Raw genomic sequence first — 20,000 nt, 5'->3', positions numbered from 1 at the left:
CCGAGATCGGACGATATCTGCGTTTTCAGGGTAGTATGGCCGTAAGCTGCCAGGTCAACTGAAAAGATCCTATTTGAAGGTGACGCAGGCCAAACTAGACTCCAGCAAAAAGTGTCAAACAGGGCCCTCTGCTGTCAGGCAAGAGCAGAAACCATTAAAAGCTTAGATCACCTGGTATTCCCAGGCGGTCTCCCATCCAAGTACTAACCAGGCACGCCCCTGCTTAAGTTCCAAGATCGGGCGTTTTCAGGGTAGTATGGCCGTAAGCTGCCAGGTCAACTGAAAAGATCCTAATTGAAGGTGACGCAGGCCAAACTAGACTCCAGCAAAAAGTGTCAAACAGCGCCCTCTGCTGTCAGGCAAGAGCAGAAACCATTAAAAGCTTACAGCACCTGGTATTCCCAGGAAGTCTCCCATCCAAGTACTAACCAGGCCCGTCCCTGCTTAGCTTCCGAGATCAGACGAGATCGGGCGTTTTCAGGGTAGTATGGCCGTAAGCTGCCAGGTCAACTGAAAAGATCCTATTTGAAGGCCACACAGGCCAAACCAGACTCCAGCAAAACATTGTCAAACAGCGCCCTCTGCTGTCAGGGAAGAGCAGAAACCATAAAAAGCTTACAGCACCTGGTATTCCCAGGCGGTCTCCCATCCAAGTACTAACCAGGACCACCCCTGCTTAGCTTCCAAGATCAGACGAGATCGGGCGTTTTCAGGGTAGTATGGCCGTAAGCTGCCAGGTCAACTGAAAAGATCCTATTTGAAGGTGATGCAGGCCAAACTAGACTCCAGCAAAAAGTGTCAAACAGCGCCCTCTGCTGTCAGGCAAGAGCAGAAACCATTAAAACCTTCCAGCACCTGGTATTCCCAGGCGGTCTCCCATCCGAGTACTAACCAGGCCCGCCCCTGCATTGCTTCCGAGATCGGACGAGATCGGGCGTTTTCAGGGTAGTATGGCCGTAAGCTGCTAGGTCAACTGAAAAGATCCTATTAGAAAGCGACGCAGGCCAAACTAGACTCCAGCAAAAAGTGTCAAACAGCACCCTCTGCTGTCAGGCAAGAGCAGAAACCATAAAAAGCTTACAGCACCTGGTATTCCCAGGCGGTCTCCCATTCAAGTACTAACCAGGCCCGCCCCTGTTTCGCTTCCGAGATCGGACGAGATCGGGCGTTTTCAGGGTAGTATGGCCGTAAGCTGCCAGGTCAACTGAAAAGATCCTATTTGAAGGCGACGCAGGCCAAACTAGACTCTAGCAAAAAGTGTCAAACAGCGCCCTCTGCTGTCAGGCAAGAGCAGAAACCATAAAAAGCTTACAGCACCTGGTATTCCCAGGCGGTCTCCCATCCAAGTACTAACCAGGCCCGCCCCTTCTTAACTTCCGAGATCGGGCGTTTTCAGGGTAGTATGGCCGTAAGCTGCCAGGTCAACTGAAAAGATCCTATTTGAAGGCGACGCAGGCCAAACTAGACTCCAGCAAAAAGTGTCAAACAGCGCCCTCTGCTGTCAGGCAAGAGCAGAAACCATAAAAAGCTTACAGCACCTGGTATTCCCAGGCGGTCTCCCATCCAAGTACTAACCAGGCCCGCCCCTGCTTCGCTTCCGAGATCAGATGAGATCGGGCGTTTCCAGGGTAGTACGGCCGTAAGCTGCTAGGACAACTGAAAAGATCCTATTTGAAGGCGACGCAGGCCAAACTAGACTCCAGCAAAAAGTGTCAAACAGCGCCCTCTGCTGTCAGGCAAGAGCAGAAACCATAAAAAGCTTACAGCACCTGGTATTCCCAGGCGGTCTTCCATCGAAGTACTAACCAGGCCCGCCCCTTCTTAACTTCCGAGATCGGGCGTTTTCAGGGTAGTATGGCCGTAAGCTGCCAGGTCAACTGAAAAGATCCTATTCGAAGGCGACGCAGGCCAAACTAGACTCCAGCAAAAAGTGTCAAACAGCGCCCTCTGCTGTCAGGCAAGAGCAGAAGCCATAAAAAGCTTACAGCACCTGGTATTCCCAGGCGGTCTCCCATCCAAGTACTAACCAGGCCCGCCCCTGCTTAGCTTCCGAGATTAAACGAGATTGGGCGTTTTCAGGGTAGTATGGTCGTGAGCTGCCAGATCAACTGAAAAGATCCTATTTTAAGGCGACGCAGGCCAAACTAGACTCCAGAAAAAAGTGTCAAACAGCGCCCTCTGCTGTCAGGCAAGAGCAGAAACCATAAAAAGCTTACAGCACCTGGTATTCCCAGGCGGTCTCCCATCCAAGTACTAACCAGGCCCACCCCTGCTTAGCTTCCGAGATCGGACGAGATTGGACATTTTCAGGGTAGTATGGCCGTAAGCTGCCAGGTCAACTGAAAAGATCCTATTTGAAGGCGACGCAGGCCAAACTAGACTCCAGCAAAAAGTGTCAAACAGCGCCCTCTGCTGTCAGGCAAGAGCAGAAACCATAAAAAGCTTACAGCACCTGGTATTCCCAGGCGGTCTCCCATCCAAGTACTAACCAGGCCTGCCCCTCACTCATTTTTTATGAAGGCAGTGGAAGACTATGGCTGGCCTTCCAGGTAAACAGTGATTTAAACTTGTGCTATTGTTTCCATGCACTAATTACTAATTTTAGAAATTTTCAGTGGAATATTTTTGCTGTGATGAATATGGCTGGACATTTCTCACATCTATTTTCCAGGGTCAGGGGCGATGAAGGCGTTGAAAACGTCTCAATTGCTGAAACCATGTTCATTGTTAAAGGTGCTGGAAGAGGGAGCTTCATTGCTGGGCGGAGTGTACATAATCAGAGGTTACAATAAACAATTCACATAATTTATAGTATATCAATAGTAAGATGTAAAATGGGAAGTTATTGTTGTAAATTTTTTTTGGTCAGACAATTTAAATTATTACTTTTCAGTGGAATAAGTCCTGTTTCTGATCTAGAATCGAGCGCCTGTGGCGAGATGTCTGGACCAGCGTGACACACCTTTTCTATGAAGTTCTTCACAGTCTCGAGGAAGATGGCCTGTTGCATTTGGCAGATGTTGTTCATCTGTTTGGTGCCCACTATGTCTTCGTTCCACGTCTGGCAGATGCCCTTCACACCTTCACAGAAGGCTGGGACAACCATCCTTTACAGTCTGAAGGTGGACTCTCCCCAAACCAGCTCTGGATTTTGGGTCATATGAAGAACCCTTGTGACCCGAACGAAGATTTGCAGGTTTGTGGAAGCACACACTTGAGGCGCTGTTTACAAAGGCAAAGTGCAGTTGACAAGTTTTGAACCTGAAAATGTGGAGGCTTAGGTGTATATAAAAACGTATGTTTTTTTTATTGTTATTTCAATGGTTTTCTGTTGTCACTGCACTATGCCTGTGTACTTCAGTGTGTGCTTTGGTATGTTTTTAAAATAATTCAAAATTATTAGACTTATAACCTAATCATATTTTAGCTAAATTTTGATTCTACCTAGTTCCCCTAACACTGCTGATTCACAGTGCATTATTGTGTTAAAAACCTTAAAATATGACTCAGGCAGTTATTCTATGACGCTAACAAATGCTGTTTCATACAAAATATTAAAAAGATTTTTCCCCACTCTCCCCAGAACATGGAGCTATTTGGAACTGACTGGGAAATGTTTGATGCTGTGCACGAGGAACCATATGGAGTTCAAGTCCAGGAAATTGAGTGCCCTCTGACTCCGCATATTATGGAAACTGTACAGTCCATGATAAATCCCTTGGCCTCATCAGAGTCATTTGGCAGAGACATTTACATAACAATGGTTCAGTGTATTGAAAGTCTAATGGCAACACAAGAAATGCCTGAGATATAACATGATCTTGCAAAAGATTTTAATAGCATAAACTAAAGGTAAACATTTGCAGTCTACTTGTTAAAAAAGACTTGCTCTGACATCTGTTCAATTTAACATGAGATAGGAGTCCCAAACATTTTTACTGAGAACTTTCCGATGAAATTTCTATTCATCATCAGAATTAAATTGGACTTTTCTAAAACAAAATGACTGTGGGTATTCCAAAGAGCAACGTGGCGATTACAGAAAAGGAAGGAAGCTGTCACAAAAATGACCAGAATAAAACATATGATCTGACATGTCGCAGTTACTTGTTTTACATGTTTTCAGGTGAGCTGAAGGGAATGTGACAGTACGACTGCAGGCGCTTACAATTGGAAAACAAACAGTGTGTTGCGTATCACAGTCATGGTTGAATTTCATATTTATGACAAAGTCCTTCTTTTCGCTTGGCAGAACAGGCTTATGTCGTTGTCCAGTCATCCACTGCATGATGCGTCCTACAGTCAAGCCTTCTGGAGTAACGTTGTTGTTGGGGCCCTCTTGTTCTTAATGAAGAGATTAACACAATGTTAGTCTGAATTGAAAACAATACATTTTAGTTTTGAAGTTGATAAAAATCCCTTACATATACACAAATCATACTGACCTTTTTGAGTATAAGAACATTTGATTAATCACAGTAGAAACCACAGAGATTTTAATAAAAGCAGCATTTGTTGTGACTGGATGACAGGCACTATGTTGTTATATTATTGTAGATATAACTGCAAGTCATCCATCTGTAAGCCCTTCATGTCTAGTTTAATCAAACTGTTATTCTAGGTCACAATATTACATTTCATCATTTACATTCATTTTAAATAGTGACATCAAGTTTTCAACAACGCTTAGATTGAATGGGTTGTTTATTTTGAATCAATTAACCATTTACACTGCACTAAATCAAATGTACTGCAGGATAGCAGAAAAAGTTAATGTCTTTATTACCCTATCTTGGCTAAAACATACCAGAATCCTCAATCTCCTGAAGGTAGTCCTGGAGAAAGTTAATGATTTTTACTTCTTTTTGGTGCTTGGCAGAACCAACCTCACTGAAGACAGGGCGGCACCTCTCTAGAAGGAAGCCTGCATCCGCCTTTAAGAAGAAGGAAGTGCATTTCAGTCTGCATAAACATTGTAATTCTCGCAAAAGACATTCATGCTCAATTAAAAGCAGTCCAAAATGTAAGAATAGACCTCATTATCTTCCCCTGGAACAAACAGTGGTAGGCAGAGGTCTTGATGAGTCTTCATGATTTTTGATAGATCATACAGCTGCAGGCCTTTTCTGAGCTGGTTGAGCATTGGGATGACTCTCATGGTGGAGTGAAGTATAACAGTTCTAATGGACAAAATGTTTCATCAGAAGAATATACTTAAGTGGTAAACCTGTTGGATGTAGAGGGAAAAACTGCCAAAACAACTTAAAAAACCTATATTATTATTATTAGGTGACATGTAAAGAAGTTAAACAACACAGCCTTGCATGAAACAATGCCATGTTACTTAATCCACGTAATCCATGCTTTAGACATGACCAAACAAGTAGCCTAACTCAAGTCACAAATTCTTGTACAATACACCCTTACCTTAATGAAAATCAAAAATGTCACCAACGTACCTTATCATGCTGGCTTTGTTTTCCAGAGACACGATTCCAGTGTATCCGCAGGTCACAACATCGTCAACCAGGTCACTGATGTTGTCATTACTGGCGCTGTTTATCTGAAAACAGAGTGGGTGTCAAGTGAAATTAAGTTGCATTGTATCATTTTTCTCTAAAGGCTACAAACCTAAAAAGTAATTGTGCAAGCTATATCATACTGAGGTTAATGCAATTACTAACTTTAATAAAATTGTATTTACCCTCTCAATAAGCTGTGACAGTTCAAAATCTGTTACATCACTGGCAGACACTTGTATGCTGTCAGAGTCTCCGGAGCAGAGATATCTGACGCACCACTCGCGCATGAAGCTAGGACAAGGTCCGCCTTGTGCCAGGCTGGCTGCCATGATCTCTCCTGCACCCCTAACCAAAACAAAACAACACAGCATAAACTGCCTGAATATATTTACAATGATACAAAATAGGGTTAAGTATTATTGCAATTAATATACTAAAAGAAAACAAGAGGAATTTCAATACACACCTAAAGTAGTTAGAGTCCAAACTGTTCAGACAATAAACAGGATTCTTCCCTTTCTTATCTGACCCTTCAATGAAGAGTCTGTTTTCGATCTCTGCCAGCATTTCTGCAAAACAGCAAATACAGGACATTCAAAAGGTCTCTTCTGTCTCTCGTTTTTCCCAATTTAATTAGCATTTGAGCCCACTACAACACCAGAGGTGGTGATGTTCACAGTGTGTAAAGTGTGTCTGATTTGACAAATATGGACAAACAGGAAGAGGACGAAATCCACACATCAGTCCAATAAAAATTCTTGGAACTATATTCAGTGTGTAGATAATTCCTTTCCTTTTTGTTCTCGATTATCTTTTATCCTGCACGGGGCCTTGTAAAAATTTAATGTGCACAAATATTCTTTTATCGTGACATGATATATAGACAAACATTTGTACCTGTGAGGAATTCTCTGCTAAGGGCTCCAGTATCGATGCCTGCCTCACCAAAGAATGTGACCTTAAGTCTACATTTGGGCGACGTCTTCTTCTGCCGTTGCCACTGTTGCATGCCTCTGCTGAAGAGGTCAGTTCGCGACACACAGATGGAAAATGTGTTTGTTTCATCAACTTGACAAGCGATCCATTCCAAGATTTCCTCAGAACTGGAATTAAGAACAAAAGACAAAAAATGAACAGAAGATAGACACTTATACTTATTTGTTTCTTGTTCACCACTGGGCATTTGAATAAAAACCAAAATTAGACATGGTTATACTGTATGTATAATTTCATAGCTGTTTGCTACAATTATTCTGGGTGGTTGTTAGGGTGTGACACCCCTAACAACCACGACACCTCCTATTCTGGTGAAACTCTAAGTGGTGAGAGCAGGCTTCATGTAAATCAAGATAAGAGCAAAATGGGTCATAAACATACAATGTTTTTTGATTACCACATTTCTCTGTGATCACACTGAACACATTACAAAGCTTTTCAACAGGAAAAAGATGATTGATACTGCAGTATCAATTTAAAGTGCATATTATCCAGATGACATAATTTGCCACCATAATTACCTAATGTACAATATTACCTTTGAAAGGTACTGATTTGACTGACTGGTACTGATCCACTTGACTCATGGCCGTCATTATCTGAAGGTCCGCACACATAGAGAACAACAACTTGTCCTAAATTATCTTGACATAAACACTTGCACACGTACAAAATGTTGCAAGGCAATCTCCTTATATGTAATTTGTCAAATGAATGTAGGTAAACATTTAAAAAAGTTGCACAAAATCATTAATATTACCGTAATCCGCATGTGGCTGCATGGATCTCAATTATGTCAACTTGAAATGCATTATTGCACACAGGACACTCTGCAGTCTTAAAATAGAAACCACAAGGCATGTGAATACAATTTTACATTATTCCAGAGATTAATATCTTAATTTACCAGGAAGGCACAAACAATTTCACCTTGTCTGTCTGGTTGCAAATGGAATCTGGGAATTCATCTTCATGTTCTTCGTTGCAGTTTTCCTGGGGGAGAAAAACAATAATAATATGTAAGTGTTTAGAGCATAATACAGGATAACATCTCATTTTTCAATACAAACAGCTGTGAGATAAAGCCTAAAAGACTAAAACTTTGACATACCTCTTCAGCAGAATAGGACAAATCTACAAGGTCTGTCTTGCATTCCTTGATGTGTACTGGAAGAATTTGAAGAGGAATCATTTTCTTGCAGGTTGTACACTGGGCTTTGTGCATGTTCTCAAACTCCTTTGCTTCAGGTGGTAATGGAATTGTATCAAGTTCTTCTTGTAAAGGAGAAATGTACAATGTGTATTTTCCATTCCCGCTCACTACTTTCAGCTGCTGGCCAGTGTATCCATGTAGATCTGGAGGAATAACAACCAAGCTCCGCCGTCCACCCCCACCTAAAATTAATGAATTATAGATACTAAACAAACCTGAAAATTCAATAACTACTCATATAGAGAGTATTTTGGAACAACGTTAATCCAGTGTGTCTGACTACATACCTGTGGACTTGTGCAGCATCCAGCCACCACAGATATTTGCCAATCTTGGATATGCACTGACAAGCAACTCTGAAAACTTAAGAGACAAAAGCATAGTTAGAGATTTATTGCAATGACCTATATTTATGAACTACTGTGTATTTCATCATGCAAATATTAATAAAACCATGCATCAAGATGACTTCCAAGATGGGTGTTTTTCTCTTGACTTGACACAAGGCAGTTAATGAATGGTAGCATACCTCTGAATGTGTCATGTTTTCGGATATGGTTAGTGAACGCTTGCCAAGGCCAGCCAGCATGAGTGGCAGTTCCTCTTCTCCTTTTGGTGTTTTTTCATATTGTTTTTCAAGAAGAAAAAAGCTCACCAAAAAACTCTTCCCAGATTCTTTTGTCCTATATGGTGCAAAACGTCTTTTGCCTCTTGCCTCCTTTTGAAAAAATCCTGGAAAGGACCTAAAAAGAAGGCATACTATTATTCTCATCTTTTATATTCCATCAACAAAAAACAACCAAACTTAGATGTCTACATTCTATGATTATGTTAGCTTATGTAAATTTGTTTAATTTGTTTTATGCAATAGTTCACATGGTGATGGTCTGAAGCCCAGAAAATATTCCAAGGTAAATAATAGAATTTAAAACATCTGCAGCCGTTTCCCTGCCTTCTACTTAAATCAGGGACCTAGTCTGTCCAAATGTGCCTGCACTGAGAGTGTAATACATGACCCATGTACCCTACCGCGCCATTTCTTGTTTCACTGACAGTCCAGGGCCATTGTTCTGAGATCTTATAAGTTGTTGCACTGCCTGCTGAGACCTCACTGCTGGAACTGACTGTGCTCCCTGTCCGACACTAGCTTCTCCTGTACTTTCCTGTCTGACTGGCCTGACATTCTCCTGTACGCTGTTACTTAACATCAACACCAGATGTTGTGCTGTGTTGATGATGTCTTAATTGGACCTGAGTGAGAGAAAAGACAAAATTGAACAGCAAATGTTACAGACATGGGTATTTTGCACGATTGTACAGAGTGCCTGCAAAATAACTTCTCCTTAAAGTCTGAGTTTGGGTCAGCATCCACATCAAACAGCAAGCTAGTCTGGACCCATGCAACCCACACTTGTGCGCCTAATCTCTAGCAACTGACTGCAGGCAAATAATAATAATTATTATAGCCGGCTCTATTGAACCTTGCCAATCGCTGCGTTGCTAGCGACGCCGCTCTGATCAGAGGAGCATGGGATATTTTCCTTGTGGTTCATTTTTACCTTAAGTACAACAGCTTCAGAGTAATAGTGCTGCTGGTTACCGCGACACAAACGCGCCCCTTAAACCGGAATCTCTTGTTGTTGACAGATAAGACTACACAAATACAGACGTCAAAATGTGTGTATGATAATTCCATCGTCCACTGATTGATTTCCTCTGTGGTAAACAAATGCACATGGCCTAGAGGAGAATTGGCAAAGAGGAAAAGAGACCGGACTTATACGATGGACAGATTTATACGCCAAATAACACCATTTACAAATCGACAAAAGTTGTATTTTGATCAACATCATTTTGCAAATTAATTTCACATAATTTCATATTTTGCAGGTCAATGCTAAATAACTAGCACAAGCCAACTTCTGATACTAGTAATGCTAGCACTAACTTAGCGTCACCGGCATGTCGTTAGTTTGCGAGCTAAAGGAGTAAGTCTGTAAGTCCATGAACTGTACATTGTTTAATAAAGTACAATTTTATGAAATGAATATTGGATAAACACGTTGTTGACTTTACCTGTGATGTTTCTCCTGAGCGGGCAGCTCCACTCGGTCCACTGCTGTCAGCCATTTTTTCCTTTGGCGAACGCGCGATTGGAGGAATCGAGGTTCGATTATTTTCTCTGTGACCTGCCTGTGACCTACGTGACGTCACGTTAACGCTTTTCAACTCGTACCCACAAACTTTAATTCGTGCTCATAGAAGAGACGTCGTAGTCGTAGAAATTAGAGTTGTATTCACAAGACTTTGCACTCACAGCTTTTAGATTCATACTCACATGAAAAAAATCCTAACCCGCACAATTTCTCAGATTCATGTATATGACAGCAGAATTTTGTGTACAACAATTTCATTGACATACAAATGTTTAAGATTACGAATACGAATGGTTAAAATCATGCACACACCTTTTTGACAGCTATCTTACTTCATACAGAAATTGGTCTATATTACAACACTCTCAAACACAAGTTCACATGGAAGGGGAGCGGTCGTTTTAAATTAAGGTTTTTCCCACCGCTGGCGTACATACTCGGTTTGAACCCTGGACAATGGTTTACGTGCGGTCCGTTTGTGGTCGAATCACCTCACACAGCCGATATAAACGCGGGGTTTTATAATTTATTCATTTATACCGACATCACCTCGCATCAGATAGTCGGAGACGCGTTTGCTCCGCTTTTAAGGACGGTTCCGGTTCAAGGGGAATACGGAGAGATCGTATCTCGTTCTTTTAACCCGACTTACTATATACCTATTTGTAGAAGGCATATTGAAAACATAGGCGTCGAAATCAAGACCGACCAGAACCAACCCGTCGACTTTAGACACGGAAAAGTGATTTTGACGTTACATTTTAAAGCATCTAAATAAATAAAAGATGGTGATGGTCGAGGTTCGTCCGGATCTATACCGATTCGTCCATTACTATGAAAATCAAGCCGGGGGGTCAACTCCGGGGTTTCACGGTGCACCTGTGCAATACGGTCGCGGCTTGGGCTCGGTCTTTGCTAAATTATTTCGCTTTATCGTGCCGCTGGTTAAGAAGGGCGTCGGTCTGGCACAACCCCACTTAAAAACAGCGGCCAAAAATATTGTAACTGATGTGGCCGGGCGTGTGTTGGAAAAAATGCATCGAAAAGAGGAGGGGCAAGAAGGCTCGGGTTTGATGGTTTTAGCACGAAGAGCACCCAAGAGACCTATCGGATTACGCATCGACGGGTATAAAAAACGCAAAAGTGCTTCAAAAAAGAAATCAGTATCACACAGAAGACGTCCAAGAAGCAATGTCGACATTTTCTCTTAACTCCAAAAAAAAAAGATGGCGTTGTTACACCACAAATCGCAGGAATGCGCCTTGACCGAGTTGGATCTGTTTTCATCCCCCATGACCCAGCTCTCCATAGAGCACACCCAGTATGTTGAGATTTTACCTTTGTCGGCCCTGACTAACGACGGACCTATTGAATTCTTTATCCCCGGCGATGGAAGTAAATATCTCGACCTCTCGGACACACTGCTTCACCTGCGTCTGCAGGTGACCGACGGGGATGGGGGTCGTTTGGATCCTAACGCCCGCGTGGGTATCATCAATTACCCCATCAATACAATTTCCTCGCAAGTGGATGTGACCCTGGGTGACAGGCTGATCTCCCAGTCCAGCGCCACACACTCTTACAGAGCCGTAATAGAGACGCTGTTGAACTTTTCAGAGGATTCGCTAAAAAGTCAATTCACAGCCGATATGTTTTATAAAGACACGCAAGGTTTCATGGACTCGACGGCGATCGCTGGCGATGACGTTAATGAGGGCCTGGTCAAAAGAGCGCAAATGATTGCGGGGTCGAGAGAGTTTCAAGTGCTCGGTCCTATCCACGCCGACATTTTTGTTTAAGAGCAAGACTGCTCTTAAACAAAGTGGATCTCAGACTCAAACTCATCAAAGCCAGCGACAGTTTTAGTTTAATGAGTCCCCCCGATGCAAATTTCCGTCTAAAAATACTGGGGGCCTCGCTTTTTGTGAAAAAAGTGACCGTCTCACCCGCCGTCAGCTTAGGACACGCAGCCGCTTTGACTAAAGATAACGCTCTTTATCCTCTATCCAGAATTAACGTAAAAACATTTTCTATACCCCAACACTCCCGCATATGCCATCAAGATAATCTTTTCCTCTGTAATACACCCAGGTATGTGGTTTTGGGGCTCGTAAACCACAACGTGTTTGTAGGGAGAAGAGATCTTAACCCTTTTAACTTTGCCCATCACGATGTAGAATATTTAGCTCTGTGTCAAGATGGCCGCCAGATCCCCTCCAAAGCTTTCCAGCCTCAATTTAATGAAGGGAATGCGATTCGTGAATTTCATAACCTGTTTACATCCACAGGAAGACATTTAAAAGATATACCGCTCTGTATAGATCACGAGGATTTCAAACAGGGTTACGCTCTATTTGTTTTTAATTTGAATCCCAACGAAGATTCTGGGGCTCTTTCGCCTGTATACAGCGGCACCGTGAGACTGGAGATGCGGTTTAGAGTCCCCCTCCCCCACACCACCACCCTCATTGTGTACGCCTGTTACGACTCCATTCTGGAAATTAATTCAAAGCGACAGGTTTTGGTGGACTATTACTGACGTCATGAACGGAAAAGAGATTGAAACCCTCATGAAATGTCTCCAGGGCAAACTATTTCAGGGCGTTTACGCCTCAGACGAGCTACAAGCGCTACATCCCAAACCGCCGTGCTTTTACATCGTCAATACGCATCCGCGTAGCTTACCCGGAGAGCACTGGCTCGCATTGTCCTTGGAAAAGGGTGGTAACTGCAGTTTCTTTCACTCTTTTTGGATTCCCCCCGGATTTCGGATTGTCGGTGTTTGTGACAATATAATAAACATTTCATTAAAGACGCATGAATGCCTTTGTGTGATTATTATATATTTTATTTATCATATCGAGCACGTTTTTCATTCAAAAAGACGTCCACTTTATACTCGCGGATGTCTTTCTCCTCTTCTTCTTTTTGACGACTGCTTCCTGATGCGCCTCTGCGTTAGGCGATCCGTTTTTGACGGTCCTAAATTGTTCACGAGCTTGAGGGTTAGATACGGTTGTTGTAGGAACATTGACTTCAGAGAGCGCGTCGTTCCAGCCTCTAGGCGGGGGTTCCTGTTTTTTTTTCCATAGTCTATTGTGAGGTGTTTGAGTAGATCCGTCATATGCGACCCTTTTATAGGTTTTCCTTGAAAAACAAACTCACTCCTCGGGGTCCACGCTGTTCTATCGACGGATAATTTCTTCAAAACATATTCAGCATTTCTACGTCGGCGTTCGGGGATATTTTGTAAAATGTCCGCCCAACCGCCGACCTCGCGACCAGCATCCATCCCCCCCTCCTCCCTGGCTGCTCTTTTTTCCTCTCGCTCTCCCCCTTCGGAATAAGGTCATGAATAGGCTCCTGAGGCGCGGTTAAGGTTAGCGAATGACGCTCGTTCTGATCTTGTTTAAGGAATCCCAGGTAGCGCTCCAACAAAGCCTCGTACTTTTTAACCTTATCGTACTGATTCAACGTCCGATCTTCTAACACGGCCCTCATTTTTAAATCCAAATCATGTTCCGCGTCTTGTCGGATGGATGGCTCTGTTCTACCTATCCGCTCCAATTGTTGCGGCGAGACAAGAAACATCTTCTGCGTCGTCCTCAGAGACATCTTTTTTAAATATTATTATTTATTAATCTCTCTTCAATAGTCCCCCCAAAAGACTACCCAACGCAGGCACAACTGTGGCAAGCAGGGGGAGAATAAAACCACCTCTCTGACTGAGAGCGGTTCTTTTTCTTTTCAGACTGGTTTTTTTATTTGCCAGTAAGCGTATAATATTCTTTTGTTTTTAAAATGTTTTGTACTGAGACGACGACAGCGGTATGTGACCTCTTAAGAGATTTAACGCAATCTCACATAGAGCCTTCACCAAGTCTGAAGAGCCGTGAGCCAAGATATCTTTACGCTTTCTTGGTGTTGCGTGAAACAGGGCTATATTGTTCTGGACATGCGGGGGTCAGATCCAGTCATAAATACCCATGCGGCTCTTTGGTGGCGTCCTCAAAACTCTCTAAAAAATATTTCTTTCTCATGGGGAAAATCTGGTGAGCTAAAACTCTTGTTTGAAGCATATCTCTAGGATTTTTAAACAGCACCATATAATTACTGTTTAAACTGATTGTCCGGCTGTATTTACCTTGGTGGAAGACGTTTTGAGTCATCAAAATGACGCTCATATTCCTACGATGTCTGTACTGCGTGAATATTTTTACAACCTCGGGGTGATCCGAAGCTTGGAAGATCAAATCATCCAGGATGATGAGATGCGTCTGGTCACGTGGAAAGAGGTTTTCATCGTCAAAGGAATCAGGCAATCCCTCCACAAACTTGAGTCTTTTATTCTTTTTTTGCATTTCATCGTACATGGGTTGATAAGAGGCGTAGATCCACACGACATTTTGCGGTACACATTTCATGACATGTTCACAGTTTTCTAAAATACTTTTTACAAAAAAGGTTTTTCCACATCCGCTGGGGCCTGAAATCAGACATGAAAATGGTAGCTCTAACCTAGGGTCAAAATTAACCTGCCCCATATCCATTTTTGTGCTAATAGCCAAACGGGAGTGTTGTCCCGTCAGGCAGGAGCCGTCTTTTGTCATACACCACCCTGAACTTTTTCATGAATGTTGTGTTTTTTAAATGAAATCCCCTTTTATCACGTATGATGCTATGCTGGGGTGTTTCAAGAGCGGCGGCCTGTGTGCGGTCTGATTGAATGTAACCCTCCACCAGTGTTTTGACGCTGTCAAAATTGACTCGTTCGCAGCACTCATGCGTTTGTGTGATACCTTTCACCTTCAACACAGTTTTCCCACTGTCGCGGGTTTGGTAAGCGTGGCTTTTAGGACCAGCTGCGACAAACTCCTGAATGCTGTCACCGTTCAGTTCGTCCGTCAAATCTCCCAAGTAATCCCCCAGCCGGAGAGGAGTCTCCCCCTCTTTAACGACATAGATAAGGCTGTCTGTGTCAGTGTAAAGAACCCGCGTCTGTAGCTGCTCCAGGTACCTGTACATTAACAGCCTGGCGTACGCCGTTGTAAAACAGGCGTAAAAGATGTTGGAGGATTTACCGGAGGGCTTGATGTAACGCTGATTGTAATTATACTGTACCATCGCCACATCATCGTTGAGGAAGGAAAAGTACTTGAGTTCATATTTACCCGAAAACATGAGGTTGAAAAAATCGTCAGGGTTTCTGACGAGTTGTGTTTGGGCTAAATTATCCCTCTGTCCTAGTTTCCCCCAAAGGGAATTCAGAAAGAGTTTAGACATCTGTCTCTTTGCCGGGTTTGGTTTGATTTTAGACGGGTCTAAGTGGATACCCTGATGGGTTTGGTAGTCGCGTAGGTACTTCTCTGCTTTCGTCATCAACCACACCAGGGGGGTACCCGGAGGCCTCCTGTTTCCCCTTCAGAAAAGTATGCATATAATCCACAAAGATGGTGTTGCTAGACCTTTCAAAATGCCACACCTCCATAATCTCGGCCACCCTGTAACCTAATTCAACGGCTTTGTTGAATTCAACCGTGACCCACACACCGATCAGAGTCCTCTTGTCATCATCATGGGAACACTCCCCCTTCTGGTTGTTTGTTTTGGCACATGTACGACAAAGTGGAAACACCAATTTCCCCTTGGATGTTTTGTGCGGAAGAACAGGAAAGAAAAGGCCTCTAGGCGGGTACATTTTCGCTTTAATGAGACCGTAATAGTTTCGCGGGTCATCAAAGTCTTTGTGGATAACGATGGGGTGACCTAACAGGTTAGCAAAGTTGCTGTTCACATAAGGATACAGGGAGGTGACATCAACGTACATCACACGTTCGTTTTGCGCAGCCGTATACCTTAGAGTAAACGCACTAGTTCGACCCCCGAAAAAGGCCTGGCGCGGTGAAAGAGGCTCCGGAGGGTTATAGTCACGCAGGAATGCCTGCACCCCCGGATGCGTCTTTTTCATGTTATCCCACTCGTGCTCCTTCATTACCGTGACACGCACCCCGTGTTTGGTCTCTAACGCCTCTAATTTCTTCTCAGTTTTGTCACGCAGCTCCTGAAAGGGGCGCTTCGTCAATGGACAAATCTCAGACGGTTGAAAACAATCGGAGCATCCGTGAAAAAAACACCCCAGGAACTCCCAGACATATTTTATACCCCCTGACTTGGCATAACCGTCTACAAAGTACTCGCCAATCTTTTTTTCACCAGAGTTCAGCGCGTGTTTAATGAACACTTTTTCGCTGTGAGCAACCCATTCCAAATATTGGATGCCTGCTTGTGAGTATGATTTGTGTTGACGCGCATAATTGTCTGGCGGCGGGATAGCGACCGTATTAGGTTTTAAGAACCTGGTCCTGAACACTTTCATACAGGCTGAGGCCATGGTGATGCAGCTCATTGGGTCTACATCCGTCTCGCTAAGAAATTCATCTCTGAATCTAGCGCACGCCTGGAACAAAATGTCAACATCATTTTTGCAATAGAGCAAAGCTTCCTTCTCAAAGTTAAATGTGCCACCGCACTCTTTACCATACCAAGCAAGAAACAACTCTTTCTCAGCCGGAGCCATACGTTGTAGGCCGTAAGCATCGGGTGGCGGGTATGGGCCTATGTACTTTAGATGCTCCCTGGAGCTGAACTCGTGTGGAAAATAACCTTTAGTTTGATTTTCAAACCCTAAGGCTTTGGGCATGGCACTGAGTCGCATGGTGAGGAATGACAGCGAGTCGATGTACTTTAAATTGTAATCTTGGTCTGTAAAACTCAGAACTTTACTCCCCGTCATGATAATGGATGGCGTGAGTTTCATCTCTATCATTTGATTGAGGACCAAATAGCTGTCAATAGCTGCCTCTTGCGTTGTGAGCTATTAAAGTCGACCCTTTAAACTTATCTCGTCTGAAGTGGAGGAGAAATTTTTTGACACGGTCCTCCCCAAACCAACTCAGCTCACTTCCACCCAGTGTTTTTGTACACACCAGGTAAGGGACGTGTTTGTTGTTTTGATCAACGTAGGTTTCAAAATCATAGAATATCAGGCTATCGCATGGTTTTTCTGTCGTTAGCGGTTGCATGAAACACAGGTGGGGGGTTGCATCATTATCACGAGGCATTTGTTCATTGCAGGTCTGACATCGTCTAACAGGACATACATGCTTTCTGGGTTGTTTGTTCTTGTTGACATAGTACGTCATATTGCATTCAGCACATCTTTTCCACAAGTCGCACGTGCTAACACAGACCCCGCTTTTGGTCGCGTGTTTGCGCTCCTTGTGTTTGGCAAAACAAACTTTGGTGCGGCATACTTTGCGACAATCGGAGCAGTAAACTCCAGCCATCTCTTGCCGCATGCAGTCGTGTGTGGTGCAAACGGGGCAATGCCATTGACATCGATGTGTGTTGATTATTGTAGCAAAAATGGCAGAAATACCTGTGCCCGACAAAAGCCGCTACTGATTTTACACCGTAGTAGTGATTCTGTGCCAAAAACAAAAACAATGTGTCTGTCGATTTGGTGAAATTTGTCTCAAAATGACAAAGCGGTGTAAATCCCTCATTTCTGTACAAGACAACAATTTTACGATTCAGAACCGTCTCAAATTTATGGATGTCATTAAAACCCACCGGGGTATGTTCACTCAAACCTACACAATGCTGTATGTGCTGACCCCGTTGCCTGGCAGACTCTACCGTCTGATGGCTATCTAGCATCAGAGCTATCATGGTGGCGAAGCATAATTGGTCTCTATTGTACAGAATGTACAAATGCCGTTTTTTCTTTTGGATGATTTCACAATCAAGTGTTTTCTCCAACTTGCGTTTTGCCCCACCTCTCTGGTCACGCACCACCTGCATGACGAGTTCTAAACCAGCATCGGTCATGACTTCTAGATTGGATTGTACCAATCGATCCAGTAAATCTTGAAACGCGGTTCTGATATTGTTAGGGTCATGCGTCGCTCGAACGACTATGTGTTGTCTCAATCCCTCCCCCATCAACTCCAGCTGCACAACATCCCCCGGTGCTGAAACCTCTATAGCTCTATCGACTAAATCATTCACGTGTTCCATAACACCTACGTAGAAGGTCGCAAAATTAGGTACACGCTCAGGAGGAGGAATGTTTAGCACACGTCTTATTTCCACATTGTTGAAACGGTCTCTGTGGCTCGGCCAGACCTCCTCCGGCTTGTGAGGATGGCTCGACATGTATACAACCAGACGCTGATGGCTGATTAAGCCGCTCAAGCGCTCTTTCAAGCGGATTAAAAAAGTCTTCAAAGTCTGCGATTTGTCTGCTAGCAAAAAAAGGATCTTCACCAGCATCATAATGATCATTTGTTTCGGGTAGTGGGTCATTTTGCTCGTTGGGGCTTCTATTTAACTCATTTATGACAGCCTCCAGTTCACACGGTACATCAACAGGGTAACCCTCATCCATATTAAAACCCATATGTCTGGCAAAAGCAAAAAAAGGATCTTCACCATCACCATAACCATCATTTGTTTCGGGTAGTGGGTCATTTTGCTCGTTGGGGATTCTATTTAACTCATTTATGACATCCTCCAGTTCAAACGGTACATCAGCAGGGTAACCCTCATCCATATTAAAATCCATAGGTCTGACAAAAACAAAAAAACGCTCCACATTACCAGACTTCAGCTAAGATGTGAAGCACGTGGGTGAGAAGACTTTTCATCAACATCTTTCGAGCTCTGATTCTTTTCTTTCGATCTGTCGCTCCTCTGCTTTGTCGTTTACCCCGACCTCTGCTTCTTTCTGCGAAGGAATAATATCACCGTCGTTATTATAATGATCGGATATTGTATTGCATCATCAATTACACACATTACCTGGTTTATCATCAGAGTCTTGGTCACACCCCTCTGACTCAGTCACCACAGAAGACAGATCTTTCTCAGGACCTCCATCCACTTCTACACACTCCTTTGTGAGGTTGCTTAACCCTGTAATTCACGTTTAAATGTCATCATGAGCCTCATTGTTAACTTGATGTAGATTGATACATACCCAAGTCCTGTCGATGCGCTTCAACACTCATTCGGTGAACATGTGGTTCAAAATCATTCTCCTTTGTACGATCACATTCTCCTCGGTCTTTGAACGTTCTGCAAAATTGCCCTTCCACAACTTTGTGTAGCACTGTAATTGATGTTTTTAAAGTCATCCACCTTGTAACACATAGCTCTGTAGCTGATGTTTTAAAATAAGCTTTACTAGGCTTATGATCCAAACTTAATGCAAATCAGTACTTACCAACTTCCACCTGTGGCAACTCCTCATCAAAGTCCGCTACAAGTCATAACGCCGTCAATTAAAACAATGTGAATATCACCAACTTAAATTTTGTCATAAGTACTCACGAGTGAGATTTCCCCGTTGCGGATGAACTCCTGATTTTACAATATCTACAAAAATATAACGCCAGTAATTGATTGGAGTCTTGAAGTTAAAGCTTTGGTTTTAAGTTATAAAACAAAACGACGCATAGTCACCAGGTTTCATCACAAATGTGTTGAGCTCTCTGCAGAAGTGTATGTAGGTAATGACTTTGGTTGACTGTTGATCTTGTTTTATACCCGTGGAATACTGTCGGGGGGTAGAATGCTTTCATGAAGACAGTCGAGTTTTGAATACAGCGAGGACGTCTCGTCTGGAGCTAGGTTTTGTGGATTTTGTGGATATTGTACTCCACGCCCCCCACCCCCCGATACGCCATGATGACGCGGCAGTAGTTTTTTTAAAATCCGGACATGCCCGTACATGTCTAAGTTGACCCCCTTGCATGTCGAGGTTTTTTTTAACAATGTATGTTTTTTAACAAATAAAACCCCGGTCGCTCATTCACGGGAAGCCGTAGCACACACACACACACACACACACACACACACACCTGAAGAAGCAGTCGACCATTTGTTACCCCTGAAGAAGCAGACGGCCATTTGTTAAGGCGCTCACACCTGAGGAGGGGGCAGACTGCTTTCATGAAGACAGTCGAGTTTTGAATACAGCGAGGACGTCTTGTCTGGAGCTAGGTTTTGCTGTAGTTTTTTAAAATAAGGGCATACCCATACATGTCTAAG

General features: G+C 43.3%; 1 protein-coding gene, 1 long non-coding RNA gene, 5 other non-coding genes and 5 pseudogenes across 7 annotated transcripts; 1 reads left to right on the top strand and 11 right to left on the bottom strand.

Moving 5' to 3' along the window:
- Nucleotides 1–47, bottom strand: part of LOC144896611 (5S ribosomal RNA) — a 118-nt pseudogene extending 71 nt beyond the window's left edge.
- A 333-nt stretch (nt 48–380) lies between these two features.
- LOC144896165 (5S ribosomal RNA) lies at nt 381–499 on the bottom strand. Its single transcript, XR_013626416.1, has one exon. It is a non-coding gene; the product is annotated as a 5S ribosomal RNA (ribosomal RNA).
- A 113-nt stretch (nt 500–612) lies between these two features.
- LOC144897315 (5S ribosomal RNA) lies at nt 613–731 on the bottom strand. The gene has a single exon (XR_013626885.1). It is a non-coding gene; the product is annotated as a 5S ribosomal RNA (ribosomal RNA).
- A 112-nt stretch (nt 732–843) lies between these two features.
- LOC144895906 (5S ribosomal RNA) lies at nt 844–962 on the bottom strand (annotated as a pseudogene).
- Nucleotides 963–1,074: 112 nt separating this feature from the next.
- LOC144897188 (5S ribosomal RNA) lies at nt 1,075–1,193 on the bottom strand. The gene has a single exon (XR_013626758.1). It is a non-coding gene; the product is annotated as a 5S ribosomal RNA (ribosomal RNA).
- A 112-nt stretch (nt 1,194–1,305) lies between these two features.
- LOC144895988 (5S ribosomal RNA) lies at nt 1,306–1,414 on the bottom strand (annotated as a pseudogene).
- Nucleotides 1,415–1,526: 112 nt separating this feature from the next.
- On the bottom strand, nt 1,527–1,645 carry LOC144897100 (5S ribosomal RNA). Its single transcript, XR_013626670.1, has one exon. It is a non-coding gene; the product is annotated as a 5S ribosomal RNA (ribosomal RNA).
- A 112-nt stretch (nt 1,646–1,757) lies between these two features.
- On the bottom strand, nt 1,758–1,866 carry LOC144896256 (5S ribosomal RNA; annotated as a pseudogene).
- A 112-nt stretch (nt 1,867–1,978) lies between these two features.
- Nucleotides 1,979–2,097, bottom strand: LOC144895966 (5S ribosomal RNA; annotated as a pseudogene).
- Nucleotides 2,098–2,209: 112 nt separating this feature from the next.
- LOC144895456 (5S ribosomal RNA) lies at nt 2,210–2,328 on the bottom strand. Its single transcript, XR_013625958.1, has one exon. It is a non-coding gene; the product is annotated as a 5S ribosomal RNA (ribosomal RNA).
- Nucleotides 2,329–3,080: 752 nt separating this feature from the next.
- On the top strand, nt 3,081–4,093 carry LOC144895260 (uncharacterized). Its single transcript, XR_013625756.1, has 2 exons — nt 3,081–3,196; nt 3,584–4,093. It is a non-coding gene; the product is annotated as an uncharacterized LOC144895260 (long non-coding RNA).
- Nucleotides 4,094–4,096: 3 nt separating this feature from the next.
- Nucleotides 4,097–8,906, bottom strand: LOC131109313 (uncharacterized; the record flags this gene model as incomplete). The annotated part of the gene is made up of 14 exons (XM_078788861.1): nt 8,761–8,906; nt 8,387–8,474; nt 8,019–8,094; nt 7,630–7,913; nt 7,449–7,511; nt 7,280–7,355; nt 7,057–7,126; nt 6,420–6,625; nt 5,989–6,091; nt 5,705–5,867; nt 5,460–5,563; nt 5,036–5,180; nt 4,808–4,934; nt 4,097–4,344 (listed from the first exon to the last, which is right to left on the bottom strand). Coding segments are annotated over exons 1-14 (1,761 nt in total), but the record flags the coding sequence as incomplete, so codon positions are not given.
- Nucleotides 8,907–20,000: the final 11,094 nt, after the last annotated feature.

This window comes from Doryrhamphus excisus, unplaced genomic scaffold, assembly GCF_037039965.1.
Source record: "Doryrhamphus excisus strain RoL-2023G ecotype Guam unplaced genomic scaffold, RoL_Dexc_Guam_v1.1 HiC_scaffold_24, whole genome shotgun sequence".
Taxonomy (NCBI): Eukaryota; Metazoa; Chordata; class Actinopteri; order Syngnathiformes; family Syngnathidae; genus Doryrhamphus; species Doryrhamphus excisus.
Note: the sequence above shows the minus strand (reverse complement) of the source record. Positions and strands in the feature narration are given on the sequence as shown.